The sequence below is a fragment of the Balaenoptera acutorostrata genome, chromosome 3, assembly GCF_949987535.1.
Source record: "Balaenoptera acutorostrata chromosome 3, mBalAcu1.1, whole genome shotgun sequence".
Lineage (NCBI taxonomy): Eukaryota > Metazoa > Chordata > Mammalia > Artiodactyla > Balaenopteridae > Balaenoptera > Balaenoptera acutorostrata.
In genome coordinates this window covers 36,858,005-36,873,756 of record NC_080066.1, presented here as the reverse complement: position 1 = coordinate 36,873,756, position 15,752 = coordinate 36,858,005, and the positions used below count along the sequence as shown (strand labels likewise).

The window sequence follows — 15,752 nt, the reverse complement described above, 5'->3', positions numbered from 1 at the left end:
GAATGTAAATTGGTGCAGCCACCTCGGAGAACAGTCTGGAGGTTCCTTAAAACACTAAAAATAGAGTTACCATATGATCCAGCAATCCCACTCCTGGGCATATATCCAGAAAAGTCAAAAACTCCAATTCTAAAAGATACATGCACCCCAGTGTTCACAGCAGCACTATTTATAATAGCCAAGACATGAAGCAACCTAAATGCCCGTTGACAGATGAATGGATAAAGAAATGTGGCATATATATATAATATATATATACATACACATATATCTATGGAATATTACTCAGCCATAAAAAAAGAATGAAATAACGCCATTTGTGGCAGCAACATGGATAGACTTAGAGATTATCATACTAAGTGAAGTCAGTCAGACAGAGAAAGACAAATATCATATGATATCACTTATATGTGGAATCTAAAAAACTGATACAAATGAACTTATTTACAAAAGAGAAATAGACACAGACATAGAAAACAAATTTATGATTACCAAAGGGGAAAGGGGGGGGAAGGATACATTAGGAGGTTGGGATTAACAGATACACACTACTACTATATATAAAATAGGTAAACAACAAGGACCTACTGTATAGCACAGAGAACTATATTCAATATCTTGTAATACCCTACAGTGGAAAAGAATCTGAAAAAGAATACATGAATATATATATTAATCACTTTGCTGTACACCTGAAACTAACAGAACATTGTAAATCAACTATACTTCAATTAAAAAAAATTTTTTAAAGTTGAACAACTCTCCTCCCCCACCTCATTTCACACCACAATTTCCATGACAAAAAAAAAAAATCAACAAGTAAAAATCATGCAGCTTGAAAGCAGCATTCCAGGAATAAAGGACAGCATGATCAGGGACACCAGGATGAAAAAGCACAGGATATGCTCAGGGGATAGGGTTTACGACTTCTTAAACTGGAATAAGTAACACAAAGTAAGTTTGGCCCAAGCTGCTTATTAATCTTCAAAGCACAACCCCCCTGCACTCAATTTATTCATTTTACATACAGAACAGACTCCAAACTCCAGCCTGCGTTCAAGATCCCTCCTGCTTTAACCTAACTTCTTTTTACATTCCAACCTGTGCTTGTCTGTGATGTCTGTCTGCCTAGCATGCTGCCTATGATGGTCTACGATGGTACATCCAAATCATACCCACCTATCAAGGGGATAGCCCAAATGTCCATGAAAACTTCTCAGATCCAATGAAATTATATTTGAATTCACTTGTACTACAGCTATTTATTGTCAGCGTTTGGCTTACCTACTTCTTAAGCTCTTTGACATCTCTACTGGGTTGTACAGTGTCACATTCCCCCCACCCCCACCCCATTCATGTCCTTCCTGGACCTTAGAATGTGACTTTATCTGGAAATAGTGTCATTGCAGATGTAGTTAGTTAAGATCAGGTCATACTGGAGTAGGATGGGCCCTTTATCCAACGGGACTAGTGTTCTTTTAAGAGATGAGACACAGAACACCACATGAGAACAGAGTTAAGAGACTGGAGGAAGGCAGGTACAAGCCAAAGAACACCAAGGATTGCTGGACAGCACCACAAACTAAGAAGGGGCAAGGAAGGGTTTTACCTAGTCTCAGAGGAAACATGATCCTACTGACACCTTTATTTCGGACTTCCAGCCTCCAGAACTGTGAGAAAATAAACACCTGTTGTTTTAAGGCACCCAATGTGTGTCACTCCGTTATGACAGCCCTAGGAAACTAAGGCAACAGCAATTTTAATTTCTAATTTACCTTTCCAACCCAAAGACTGCCATATCCATAGACCAGCCCAGGACTACGTAGGCCCTCAATCCCGGCGGTGGTAAAGGAATGAGTGAGCTTCAACAGTCCTACTAATCAAGAATTACCAGGCGCTTATGAGCTACTGCTGTGAGATGCACAGCCAACGCTCAGCAAATGGTAGCCATTATTGCGGCAAGATATGGGGCTACACAGATAAACGAAAGACAGTAAGAAACTAAATACAGCAAGGGGCAGGTGGAGCAAGGCCAGAAACAGGGGCAGCTGGGGGGGTAGCGGGCCAGGATTCCCCGGAGGATCCCCGTGGGAAGAGTGTGTTGTTTTCTGAATAGATGGAGTCTCCAAGCCGCTCTCTCAAGCCCCACTGAACGACTCCCAGGCCTCTCCGGCCGTGGACCCAGCAACAAACACACCCCTCCCCCAACCCGCGTCCCTAGTTCTTCTAGACTACCCTACCGGGCGTACAGCAGCCCTCCCAGAAAGCGTCAACCGCTTAATTCTCTTCGCGCCCGCGCGCGGCACCTCGACGCAACCCTCCACCTCACGCTACTGCGTGGGGCGGGACTTCCTCCCGGCGCCCAGGAAAGCGGAAAGAGCTCTTTTCCGCCGGAAGAAGAAAGGAGTTGCCCCCGAGATCGGACACTGGAGAGCATGCGTCTTCTGTCGCGTAAAGTAAGGCCGATCTCCGGCCACCCGGCGAGGCGGATGAGAACAGCGTCCTTGTAGGCAGGCTGGCTGGAGTGTCGGGCTTCAGGAGACGCGGAGGGGAACCGGAGTAGAGGTGAGGGGTCGGTGTATCTGTCGCCGTGTCAGCGCCACCGGGACCTAGGTCTCATTACTAACTTATTGTTCTCCGCTTTCTGGACTTCGTCTGAAAAACGAGCTTGGTAGCTCACGGAGCTGTCGTGGGGATAGATGTGGAAGGGAGAAATCCACACTCAGAATGAAGTTTAAGAAAAAAATTCAGTAGGTGAAATTTCCCTTGGGCGCTATCCTGTGTTGCATAAGGTATGCAACGTGAAGGTCTATACAAACCCAGACTTTCATAATCGATGATTTCTGCTTGAGGCAGCAGCGCCTGTTGCATTAATTTGAAAAAGTACACTCACAGTTGGTAAGTTTTAAGCTTCCTGAATCGGCCAGCAAGCAGAGTCATTTGGTATTAGAGGTGGAACAGAACCGTCTAGGTCATACCCCTCCTTTCATCTTTCTTTTTTTTAATTTATTTATTTTTTTTTTTGTTTTTGGCTGCATTAGGTCCTTCCTGCTGTGCACGGGCGCTCTCTAGTTGCGCGAGGGGGGGCCACTCCTCCCTGCGGTGCGTGGGCTACTCAGTGCGGCAGCCTCTCTTGCTGCGGAGCATGGGCTCCAGGCCCGCGGGCTTCAGTAGTTGTGGCTCACAGGCTCCGGAGAGCAGGCTCAGTAGCTGTGGCGCACGGGCCCAGCTGCCCCGCGGCAAGTGGGATCTTCCCGGACCAGGGCTTGAACCCGCGTCCCCCGCACCGGCAGGTTGATTCCCAACCACTGCACCACGAGGGAAGTCCCCCCTTCTTTCATCTTAAATTGAAGCGCAGTCTTTGAGAGGAGACAGGCTGAAAGTAACACAGGTTGTTAGTGATAGAGATGGGACTAGAAGTGAGATTTCTTCATTTCCAACCCAGAATTCTTTCCTCCACATCATACCATCTCTTTGGATTGCTGAACAAGTCTTTTTGGGGGAAGTGAGCAGGAGTGAAGAGGGTGGTGTTGTACATTTAGGTGCAGTATGAATCCATCAGAGGCAAAGTCACTATGTGTTAGGAGTTAGAACTGTCATTTATTTACATTTTAGATACTCTATAGATGTAGATGCATCTATCATTTCCTATTCAGGAACGTTTGTGTAGTAACAAAACGTGAAGATGAAACTGCGTACCTGTTACATACCTTTACACAGAAAAGCCTGGTGTTCATAGATATATGCTCACCTTGGAAGACTTATCACTAACTATTTATTATTTGAGTTCTCACTATGAATATTTACTGTAACAATCTGTGGAAATGTTTACTCAAAACACTGTCTGAATCAGAAACTAGCTATAAAGAACTCGTAAGTTGCCCGCAAGTCCAGGGCAGATGCTGTAGAGGGCATTGCAGCCACACCTCAACTGTCTGTGTAAGTAATACTGCACTTAGTGCTCGTGCTGTTTAAAAGTACTGTGCATTATCTCTCTCATCTTTCCCATATTATTAGGTGGAAATGTCTTGTAGGAACGTGGGTAAGCCTAAGAGGTCTAGAAAACAACCTGAACATTAGCAAATATTGAAAACTGTTAGCATCACACAGGGGAAGTCTTTCTACTGAGGAACTCATTCAACTAGATGTTCATTGTGAGGGACCCACTGTTACTCTATATAAATTATTTTCAAACTTTTTGCTCTCAGGACTCCCTTACAAATTATTGAGGATTCCAAAGAGCTCTCATTTATGTGTGTTATATATATCAATATTTATGGTATTAGAAATTAAAACTGAGAGGTGTCTTTAAACACAAGAATATACAAGCACACATTCTATTGTTAGAGTGAAAGGATCTCAGGGGCCCTCACAGGGACCAGACTTTTAAGAATAACTGCTCTATACAGATGTTTCAAAAACATTTTAGATGATGTAGACAGATGATTGCTGTAGCAAGTGATTGTGACATGAGCAGAAGTATCACCTTAAAAATGGAATAACAGGGACAGTCTTATACTTCTATAATTTCTACTGGAATTATACTGAGTTCATAGTTACTACATAAGTAGGTAATTGGTGTTTAAAACGCCTTCTCTTTTGCAGAAATCTTTGACAGTTATATGTGGTTATTTTGGGGAAATTGGCTTGAAGTTCTTTGAAGGGCTGGGAACATATTTTTCTGCTTTAAAGTAGTGAAACATAGGATCCCACTCTCTGAAAATTCTAGCCAGCCATCAAGTTTTTGGAAAGGATGAGATTTCAGTAATGAGGAGTGCCTCCTTCTGATTTTTCACCAGGCGGGTATTACATAAATTTGGCCAAGGTTGTCTCGGGGAGTGGAGCTGTTGTTTGGCATTGAGCTACTGTAATTGTTACTTTGTATCACTTGTGAGGACATCTATTCCCATAAAATGTTTTTTTAAAGACACTTGAAGGAATTCCCTGGCTGTCCAGTGGTTAGGGCTCCATGCTTCCACTGCAGGGGGCACGGGCTTGGTCCCTGGCCGAGGAACTAAGATCTCACAGGCCGTGCTGCATAGCCAAAAAAAAAAAAAGTATTAAAAAAAAAAAGGACGCAACATTTGAGAAGGAATCGCCTGTGATCTTTGTAAGTCCCTAAATTTTTCATTACCTCAACGGCATATAACTTCCTCCATCAAAGTCTTAGATTCTAAGACCAGCAGAGAGCCAGAGTCCTGTTCTGTGATATCAGAATGTCTGTCAAGCTCAGGGCCAAGGGGGTAACTTCCACTCACCAGCCTCCAGAGGATATGAACCAAATTTATGTTTCAGAGCATTTTAAGTAAACATATTATAGACCTTTGGGCTCTCTTAATTAAGAGTAGTCAAAACTATATTATTAAATGTGTCAAAGGTCTCTTGCAGTGATGGGGAGGAGCTTTCTAGGCCACACACATCTTCCCCACCCCCTAGATTCTTCTAAGCCCCTCCCACTCTGCCCATATTAGAAGTCACCGTGGAGCACTGCTAACTAATAGGATTATGTATTAGATCCCTCAGGTGTATTGGAACAGAAGAAAGGTTGAGAATTACTCCCCCTGCTCCTACCAGTACACACATATTTGAAAGCTACTTTCTAATAAAGAGGCTTTTCTTTTAATTTGGAAGACAATTTGATGTCTCCTTTTTCTTTTCAGATATATGAGCTCTTTGAAAGCAGAACACTGTTGTTTCCATGTTCTGATCATTCAGAGATTATGAAGGCACAGTTCCTGCCTTTTATTTGCTTACAGTCAAGCGGAGTAGACACAGGTCATGGTGGCAGTATAGCCCCTTAAGTATTCTGAAGGAGGTGAGTATGTGGAACTTAACCTGGGAGAGGGAGGAATTAGGCAATGCTTCTAAGAAGTAACTTTTATACAGGCATTACTTGGGTGGGCAAGGAGCCGGGGGTGGGGGGGTGGCGTCCGTTCCGGGTTCCCAGGAATCTGTGGCTGGTTTATAAATTATAAATTGTACAAAAGACACTATCAAGTGTCTTTTCCAGAGATCTATCCTTATTTTTGGATCGTGCTTCTCTTGTTTTCCTTCTCTGTCACTGCCCCCTCCCCCTTAATTGGATGGGTATTTGGGATATGAAGGGAAGTCAGAGGGTAGAAATCTTTCTGTGTGGCCGAATAATAGGATGGCTTTACCAAGAAGTGATGTATGTACTCAGTAAATCCATTTGTAAAAACTAAGTTACTGCTTTGTTTAAATGCATAGCTGGGAAATCTCAGTTTTGTTGGTTGGATTCTTTCCCAGTGAATGGATTATATTCTTGTCTCCAGTCCAGTCTATTTGAATATACGGACATCTCGTAAGCTGCTTTCAAAGAAGAGACCCACATTTAGGCTTAGGAATGAGCACAGGGGAGACAGCAAGGTTAGAATCCAAGTTCATTCTACAAAAACATTTTTATCGGTTATGTCTGAGTGACTGCATGTTGTTTTAATCAGCTGCAAGCTGTTTAGTTGAATTTGCATAACTCAAATAAATGATAGTTTAATTCTACCAGGATTTGAGTGAGGTGGAAATAGAGCAGAAAAACCTGAATCTGTCAAAGTGTGGGAAAAATGAAGAAAAAACAATTAATTAGTCGGGCTTAATTTTTTTCTGGGATTGGGGAATAGCAGAAAATAAGCCCTGAAGTAGAAAGACATGAACTAGCCCCTGTTCAGTAGCATTTCTAAAATATTTGGGACATTTTACTAACTTGGGGCATAGCTGTGCCCAACTCATGGTTACGCTCCTTCCGGGAGACTTCCTAACTGACAGAAAAGATGCTGACCGGGTGCAATCTTTGCAAATCACAAACTGTTATCTTTTTTTTTTTTTTTTTTTTTTGGCTGCGTTGGGTCTTCGCTGTGCGCGGGCTTTCTCTAGTTGCAACAAACGGGGGCTACTCTTTGTTGTGGTGCGCAGGCTTCTCATTGTGGTGGCTTCTCTTGCTGCAGAGCACAGGCTCTAGGCACGCAGTCTTAGTAGTTGTGGCTCACGGGCTCTAGAGCGCAGGCTCAGTAGTTGTGCACGGGCGTAGTTGCTCTGCGGCATGTGGGATCTTCCCGGACCAGGGCTCGAACCCGTGTCCCTGCATTGGCAGGCGGATTCTCAACCACTGTGCCACCAGGGAAGCCCACAAACTGTTATCTTGCATTTAGATTCATTAAGCGTTGGTTGCCATGAAGCAAGCATATGTAAGAGTTCAAATCTCTTAAATCTTGAAGTTATAAAAGTAATAGATTACCATTCCCTCAATATCTTAACATGCTAGAGGACAGTGTTTTAAAAGCTGGACTTGTCATGTTCTTCTGGAGACTAAGAAAATAGAGTCCTTGAAGTCAAGCTGACTCTGCTTTTAGCCTCCTAAATGAAAAGGTAGATAGAACAGGTCTTGTTTGCAAAATGAATTCAAGACCTACTTATCTACCAACAGCAATTATACACTTTCCATTGTCTTACTATAGAAAATAGGAGTAGTGAATTTATAGATGAGTCAGGGTGAAGAAAGACATAGTGAACCCATGAGTATCTTACTCTAATTGATAGGAAGGTGACTAGAAGTTGGAGAAGTTGGTTAGGAAAGTGGAGGAGAGGACCTTTCCTGTAATACAGTCTTCATAGGGTCCAGGAAGTCTTTTTTTTAATTAATTAATTAATTAATTAATTATTGGCTGCATTGGGTCTTCATTGCTGTGTGCAGGCTTTCTCTAGTTGCGGCGAGCGGGGGCTACTCTTTGTTGTGGTGCATGGGCTTCTCATTGTGGTGGGTTCTCTTGTTGAGGAGCATGGGCTCTAGGTGTGCGAGCTTCAGTAATTGTGGCACACGGGCTCAGTTGCTCCGCGGCATGTGGGATCTTCCCGGACCAGGGCTCAAACCCATGTCCCCTGCATTGGCAGGCGGATTCTTAACCACTGTGCCACCAGGGAAGCCCCAGGAAGTCTGGTAGCTAAACCTTGGATAGAGACCAACCTAGTCTCATTTACAGAATGCCACATCATGGTGAATTGTGCTGGGGGCAGCTGCCACTGTGTGAGCCACGTAAGATTTTAACACATTTTGGAGGATGAGAAGAGCAAACTGATGACCAAGCACGTGCTTCAGAAATTACTTTATTGCATGTGTACAAGTGATTGCATATTGTTGTTTGAACCAGCAGGAAGTCAATTATTAAACATACACTTTTCCAAATAAAAGGCAGTTTAATTTTACCAGAAACCAGTGTCATTTTGTATCCCAAGTCTCTAACCAGCTTTACAATCTCATCTAATAAAGGTGCCTTAAATTCTGAGTATTTTGAATTATTAAACCGTGTTAGTTTACACCAGGAGTCTGTGGTGGTTTTACATATTCTCTTTCCCCTTTGTTAAGGTGGGGAAGCCAAAGATTATGTTAATAACTTGCTCAAGAGTTATAAAGTGACATAGGTAAAGCTAAGAAAAGAACAGATTTTGGTATCTTTTGCCCAGCATGAGGGATTGTGGCTACAATGGTCTGATTTTTTTTTTAAAAAATCTTTTTCTGTTTTGTTTTTTAACAGATTTATCAGCAGGTTGCAGGTGAACATGGCCTTGAGGTAAATCCTGCCCCTTATTGAAATTTAGTTCCAGTAGATTGTTCTTGGCATTTTAAGGAATTAGAATATTTTACAAAAAACAAAAGTTTTGTTTTGGTTCTTTTCTAGACTTTTTTTTTTTTCTTGTGGAAGATGAGAAACATGTTTAAAGAAGGGTTCTTTATGCTGAATAATTGTGATGCTTGAAGTTGGTCATCTGCCTTATTTAGATTAAGTGGATTTTAAAAATCAAAGCTATTTCTACACCATTTTTTTCTTGATCAAATAAAATTTTATTAGAACCTTATAGGTGCCTAGTTTTTAATCCATGTTACATTACATGTGAAATAAAGCCTATTAGAATCCTGAATTCAAACTTACTTTATCTGTGATGTCCTACTTCCTACTCAGTAGTTTCTTTTTTAGTAGCTGATAACATTTTTGATAATACACACATATATATTTTAATTGTTTGTAACTTGAACCATCTCTGTGCTTGCTTTGGTTGTATCTTCCTTATATAAGGGTAGTGATCCAGGTTGGCAGGGCAGAGGGATGTGTGTGTGTGTGTGTGTGTGTGTGTTTGTAACGAACTTTAAGATTGTCAAGTTGAGTTGTGAATTCAAGAATCTGAACTTCTGTTTATACCAATAGGCAGAGTTTTGAGATGGGAGACAAGAGGTTCTCCTTGTGTCAGACTTTGAGTGTACTGGGAAACATGTAAGTGAAAATCTTTAAAGTGAAAGATTTTTCAGTTAACATAAAACTTTAAGTGATGAGATCAGGGGCATATATGTTTAGAGAAGCATCCACAGGGCACGATACTAAATTGTCCCTGAGAATTGCTTTACAGGTGGAGTCATTTACTCTGCATCTTGACTGGTAAGCATGAAAACGCTGTGTGTGCAGAGCTTTAAGTGGCAACTGGAAACTTGAACTGGAGAACCAGAAATGCAGCCAAGGGAGCTGGGCATCGAGGTCACAAAATGGCATGAGAGCAGTGAGGCAGGATGCCCAAAGGTGCTGGCTGGAGACCACCTCTCCTACCAGGGCTCAGCTTTGCACTTGGTGGACTGATATTTTCTCTTGAAAGATTGTTGTGCATTTGCTATATGTCATACACTGTTATGCATTCTCATGTTTGTCATTAAATCTCCCGTCCTATAAGACAAGTATTATTTTTCTCTTTGTTTAAAGAGAAACAGAAGCTCAGGGAGATAATGTGACTTTTCAGTGGTCGTAAGGCAAAGTCGCTACAAAATAGCAATCAAACTCAAGTCTTCCGATTTCAAATCTGGTTCTCTTTGCATTATAGGACAGTTCCTAGAATCAGTTGCAACTAATGTTGTCTATTTTTTACCAGACCTTAGCCCCCCTACCCCAAACGTGCACATAGTGAAAGCAACACATTTATTATTATTTATGTGTAGGCTGCTGTGTGACACCAGGAAGCACGTAGTAGTAGGTAATGTTGCATTTTTACCAGTCTTGCCATCTAGCCACAGTTGCCCCTCTCTTCCTTCATACTGCCTCCCCTCAGGTTTGTCCCTCTCCCGCAATAGGTCTTCTGCTATAGTTTGAACAAGCCCTGCCATCCCTCACATGGAGAGCAGTGAGAGGCCGAAGAGCAGTGGCTGGATGAAACAAATATTTGGTGTGCACGTGTTAGCCCTTGGGGATTGAGTGATGAACAAGACAGATACTGTCCTGCCTTCATGGAATTAGGTGTTACAAAGATCATTTCAAAATTAAAGGGAGTAAGTACCATGAGGGAGAGGACCAGGTTTTTAGAAACAGTGTTTGGTGGGAGAAACCTCACCGGAGTGCCACTGACTGCTGGGAAAACAGGAGAGGAGAAGGCTGCTGAGCACGGCACGTGGCTTCCCTGGTTCTCTTTGTGGGTGGCCTCCTGCCTTCTTACGCCTGTTCTTGGCTGACTAATGAAATGTCACAAGTGCTGGGGTGGCTGGAGCCACTAACACTTATATATCTCTTCCCTCCTTCTCCCCCAAGCTCTGTAGGCCTTGGGGACTCAGATACTTTGCATATACACAGATAGACCAATACAGTTTGACAACCTGAAAGACCTTTGAGTTCATTTAGTCTGAGCCTTCATTTTACAGCCAGAACTGACTAACCTAGCATCACACAGGTGGCAGCACACAGGATCCAAGTCAGGTGAAATGAATGCCAGCACACCAGTCTGACAGATAATAACATGAACCATAAATGATGGGCTGGGTGCATGGTGCTTGAATGCTAAGTTCAGGCAGCTGAGGCGTGAGTGGCTGGGAGAGGGGTAGGTACGGAAGAGAGACAGGAAGCTGGGCATCAGAATGGTCTAATAGAAAGTGACGCACTTTGGCATTGAAATGCCATTGTGTATCTTTAGACATCCAGGCTTTTCCAAAGAAAAACAGGGATGCACAAATTGGGGAAGCTGACAACTGAACGTGTACAGATGCTGAGAAATGTCCACGTTGAAAAATGACAATTTTGAATTTTCATAGTCTAATAGAATGCCAATCTTCCTTGGGGAAACCGTTATCCTTATATCTGGAGTCGTCTTGTGTAGAAATTCATACTTACGCCTAAAGATTAAATGTTGATATAACAAAGCTTCAGAAATTCTGTAGATGGGCTATTTACAGAACATTTCAATTTTCAAATACTCCTATGATTATATCATTTTCCTTTATTAAATGACTATCAAAGTAACAGGCCATTTCTCAAACTATGTATCTCTTTTCTAAAACGTGTCCTAAGAAACTTATATTTCAAAACTCTGTTTTTGAGCAGCCACTTAACTGCAGAAACTTAACATACAGTATCATAAACTCATATTGCATCAAAATTTGTATAGAAATACGTTTAAAAATGTGGATTTCAAGGTTCAGATGTGTAAATCCCTTGTAATAAAGACATTTGAAATAGGAAACCTCATGATCTTTCATGTAATAAATTGGGCCTTTTGGTATAATCTGTGCACAAGTACTCTGAGGCATCCCTTTCCTAAACTTTCAAACTGAGCGGGGCACCTGGGGGCCTGTCACCACTCAGTATTGTATAGCAACAGCAGCCTCTCATGAAGGGAGGATGCTTCTCCTTTGTGCTTTGAAAATGGCTGAAACCAAAGCTGGCCACAGGAATTTCCTAGCTCTGCCCCCTATGGACGTTTGAAGTTCTGTGTGCCAGCATGCTGGTCCACGTGGCTGGGATGAACGCTTAGAATATGATCCACGTGTGTCGGAACAAACCAGCCTCTTTCCATCCCAGTTCACCTTGTTTTTTTCTTAACTGAGCAGCCAACAGAAACTGAATGAGCCGTTCCCTCTACTTTCCCTCTCACCACCAATAAGAGTCTAAGACTATGAACCAAAAAATACGAGTCCTCCACTGTTAAGAGACACACACACATACCACCACCACCACCCCCACCTTCCCCGGACATCTTTCCAAGGTGGGACTACAAACTTCTGCTCTGGCACTCTGCTTTTCGCCCTTCCTTTTTCACTCTGTCTTGTGTTCCCACCTTCTTCTGTCTTTTAACCTCACCTCTCCCACTCCACACAGACTCCTCCTCGTCCTTTATGCTCCTTCAGTTTTTCCCTGCCCCTTGTTCTTAACCGACTAGGAGAGGAGACTGATTTTTTTAGTCTTAGTTCAGGCAGAATATCCAAAAACAGTACGTGGCTCAGTGAACAGGATTTCTTTCATTCCTCAAACTGGGTCTGAGGTTTAGCAGAGCCGATTTTAGTCTTAATATCTTACAGAAGGAAAGTTGCTCTTCTCACCTCTGCTTGGGCATGACAACATTTAACTAACCACGATGGAGGCTCCTGGGCACAAAACATTGGATGAAACGTTAATAGGATTCAGCAAGTCGAGGATCAGAGGCCCCATAGTACCCACGGTGCTGGGTAACTGGTGTGGTAAAAATTTTTGCAATTTTTGAGATGGAGAGTAGTTGCACCCATGGCTTTCTAAGTTTGAAATGTCTGCTGGCCTGGGCCTCATGGATTTTCCCAGCTTTATGGAACTACTCCAGTAGAGGACAGAATGCTTAGCGGCAGAAGCAAACTGGAATTAACCATAACCATTAAGCATCTGCCCACATCTACTAAAAAAGATGGAATTGGGGCTTCAAATCAAACTATTCATTTAGTAACACTGAAGTTGAACATAAATGCAAAACCAATCACTTAGTGGTGAAGAATGCTGTCTTTGGAGCCAGACTGCCTGGGTTTGAATCCAAGCTCTGAATCCCTGTTGGGTGGATTATTGAACTGCTGTGGAGCATAGCTTTCTTATCTTTAAAATGGGATAATACAATTATGGGAAGTAAACGAGATAGTATGTGTAAGAGTGTAGAACAGTGCTTAGCGCAGAATAAGTACTCCATGAATTTTAACTATTTTATTGGAAGTACCCAGAGCTGCTTTCTCTTTCCATCTGGACTTTAGGGAAGGGGGCTGGAAATGAGTCCTGAAATATCTTAGCGTATTTTAGAAAACATAACGTGGGCCTTAGTTACTACTAGTGAAAACCTCTCGCTCTATTCTTATCAAAGCACCTTTTAATCTTGGGTATCCAGATTTCACCTTACCTTGATGATGCAAATGTGTGCCTCATGCACCAGGAGAGGCAGTTTGCTCCCAGGTCTTCCTGTTTAGGGACATCTTCAAAGGCCACACCCACCGTGTAATCCAAACACTCGTCCACCTCCACCTCCCAGTAATGGCGCCCTCGGACTGGAATTAGGTTTCCCATGACAGCAACACACCTGGTTTTAGAAAGTGGAAGCATCTGTGATTTGGGGTGACCCAAGCCCGGCTGTGCAGGTGAGTGACACCAACTGCTGGGGTCAGTCAGTAGGTGGTCTAGAAGTGTGGAGGCAGGTGTTTGAACACCCACTTGTAAAGCAGCACAGCCCTAACTCTCAAAGCTCACTTGACTGATGCTGAAGATTAGAAGAGGATTATTACACTGCTGGTCATAGGTGAGGAGGAGAAAAGCCAATAGAAAAGGCTCTGTTTGCTTTTTTCAGTGATTGGGCTTTCATAGTAACAAAAAGGTTTGGTTCACTTGTTCATGATGAAAGAAAGGGATTGAGGACTTCCCTGGTGGTCCAGAGATTAAGACCGAGCTTCCACTGCAGGAGATGTGGGTTCGATTCCTGATTGGGGAACTAAGATTCCGCATGCCACAAGGCGTGGCCAAAAAAAAAAAGAAAGGGACTGAAACCTAACAACACAGCATGGTTGAGGGAACCATATGCTTGAGGTTCATGAGCTGGCCAGCACTTGCTTCTGGTCTCCTTGTTCCCCATCTGCCTCTCCCCCTCCCTCCCCAGTTCACACTTAAATTTGAAATATAAATCTGATCATATCTTTCTACCAATAATTTCTACCACCTACATGGTAAAATCTAAACTTTTTTTTTTTTTTTTTGCACTGGACCATAATGCATGTTTCTTGCCTCATCTTTTTTTTTTATTAATTAATTAATTTATTTATGGCTGTGTTGGGTCTTCGTTTCTGTGCGAGGGCTTTCTCCAGTTGCAGCAAGCGGGGGCCACTCCCCATCGCGGTGCGCGGGCCTCTCACTATCGCGGCCTCTCCCGCTGCGGATGCACAGGCTCAGTAATTGTGGCTCACGGGCCCAGCCGCTCCGCGGCACGTGGGATCCTCCCAGACCAGGGCCCGAACCCGTGTCCCCTGCACTGGCAGGCAGACTCCCAACCACTGCGCCACCAGGGAAGCCCTCTTGCCTCATCTTTGACCTCTTCCCATTAGGGACCCCATATTGCAGACACACTAAACTGCTTGTAGTTCTCCACACATGATCTTTCTGGCTTCCATTATTGGTACAGGTACAAGGCACTTTTTGCCTTGTTGTTCTGGAGAACTCTTTATACTTCAAGACCTTGCCCCTCCCAGAAGCCCTCCTTGGGGCTCCTACGATGCCTTGTCCATGCTTCTTTTTTTTTTTTTTTTATAAATTTATTTATTTTATTTATTTTCAGCTGTGTCGGATCTTCGTTGCTGTGTGCGGGCTTTCTCTAGTTGCAGCAAGCGGGGGCTACTCTTCGTTGCAGTGCACGGGCTACTTATTATGGTGGCTTCTCTTGTGGAGCATGGGCTCTAGGCGCATGGGCTTCAATAGTAGTGGCACATGGGCTCAGTAGTTGTGGCTCCTGGGCTCTAGAGCTCAGGCTCAGTAGTTGTGGCGCACGGGCTTCATTGCTTTGTGGCATGTGGGATCTTCCCGGTCTAGGGCTCGGACCCGTGTCCCCTGCATTAGCAGGCGGATTCCTAACCACTGCGCCAGTAGGGAAGCCCAGGGACTATCTTTGTCTCTTTACCCCCAGCACACAGCACGTTGTTTCATGGGGCAACAGATGTACTGGTAACAGGATATTAAAATGGGACTCTAACTCAGCTTGGCTGGAACCCCAAAAGCCAAGACCAGAACAGTAGGTGGTAAGTACTCCCATATTACAATATGAGATGCTGGACCACCTACACAGGACTTGTAAAAGACGTGGCCAAAAACTGGTTTTGCAACTTTTAGTGCAACACCAAAGGGTTGAAGCTGAAGATGCTTGAGGCTGTGTCTACCCAGAGAGCTGTCTTATAATCCACACAAAGAGTGAAGTAGCAGTGGCCTGGTCAAAGGTGTGCGTTTTCAGAGGACCACGTATGAAGGAGACCCACCATAGAAATGCTGTAGATTAGAGGCTGCCCAACTCATGAATTATTGAAAAAAAGCCAATAAGATCTTAAAGATTTGATCAGTTGCATTCTGTTTTTTTAACGCAGGTAAGGACTTTATTGCTTCTTAATCCTCTCTGTGCCCCCCAACCCTGGGTTGAGTGGGCAGAGGCAGGAAAGGATAAAGTTGTGTTCCACTGTACTCTGTGCTGTTCTGCTGTCACACTCTAACACTTACGTATAGTAGGTATGTAACACACATGCAGTAAGAAGGCCAGCAGGGAGCGAGTGTCAGAGGAAGTGTCGGCTGTAGGACAGTCCAGGACCCAGGCAGGGAGGCTGGATGCAGTTTTCCATTGGTGGCCCCTCTGGCCCCCCTAAGAGAGTCCTTTTCTTCCTTATAAGATCCTCCTGACTCTAAGACCAACCCACTGAGAATTCTTTTCATCCTGATTACCAGGAAGCTAAGAGCTGTGTTTAA

General features: G+C 43.4%; 1 protein-coding gene, 2 long non-coding RNA genes and 1 other non-coding gene across 8 annotated transcripts in view; 2 read left to right on the top strand and 2 right to left on the bottom strand.

The window, feature by feature from the left end:
- Positions 1-508: 508 nt before the first annotated feature.
- On the bottom strand, positions 509-2,353 carry LOC130707706 (uncharacterized). The gene is made up of 3 exons (XR_009007725.1): positions 2,241-2,353; positions 1,610-1,670; positions 509-645 (listed from the first exon to the last, which is right to left on the bottom strand). It is a non-coding gene; the product is annotated as an uncharacterized LOC130707706 (long non-coding RNA).
- A 53-nt stretch (positions 2,354-2,406) lies between these two features.
- LOC130707640 (uncharacterized) lies at positions 2,407-13,863 on the top strand. 5 transcript variants are annotated; one of them, XR_009007623.1, is made up of 4 exons: positions 2,407-2,565; positions 5,661-5,815; positions 6,268-6,387; positions 8,544-13,863. It is a non-coding gene; the product is annotated as an uncharacterized LOC130707640 (long non-coding RNA). The 5 variants fall into 5 exon arrangements; XR_009007621.1 differs by having other exon boundaries at positions 6,294-6,387; positions 7,992-13,859; XR_009007619.1 differs by having other exon boundaries at positions 7,992-13,859.
- On the top strand, positions 7,314-7,440 carry LOC114235576 (small Cajal body-specific RNA 15). Its single transcript, XR_003621724.2, has one exon. It is a non-coding gene; the product is annotated as a small Cajal body-specific RNA 15 (non-coding RNA).
- The window catches only part of FSD2 (fibronectin type III and SPRY domain containing 2), a 38,090-nt gene continuing 33,237 nt past the window's right edge, over positions 10,900-15,752 (bottom strand). Inside the window, exons 12-13 of the mRNA XM_007194273.2 lie at positions 13,165-13,341; positions 10,900-11,149 (exon numbers count right to left, since the gene is read on the bottom strand). Coding sequence (XP_007194335.2) covers positions 10,900-11,149; positions 13,165-13,341 — 427 coding nt within the window. The remainder of the gene's footprint in view (positions 11,150-13,164; positions 13,342-15,752) is intronic.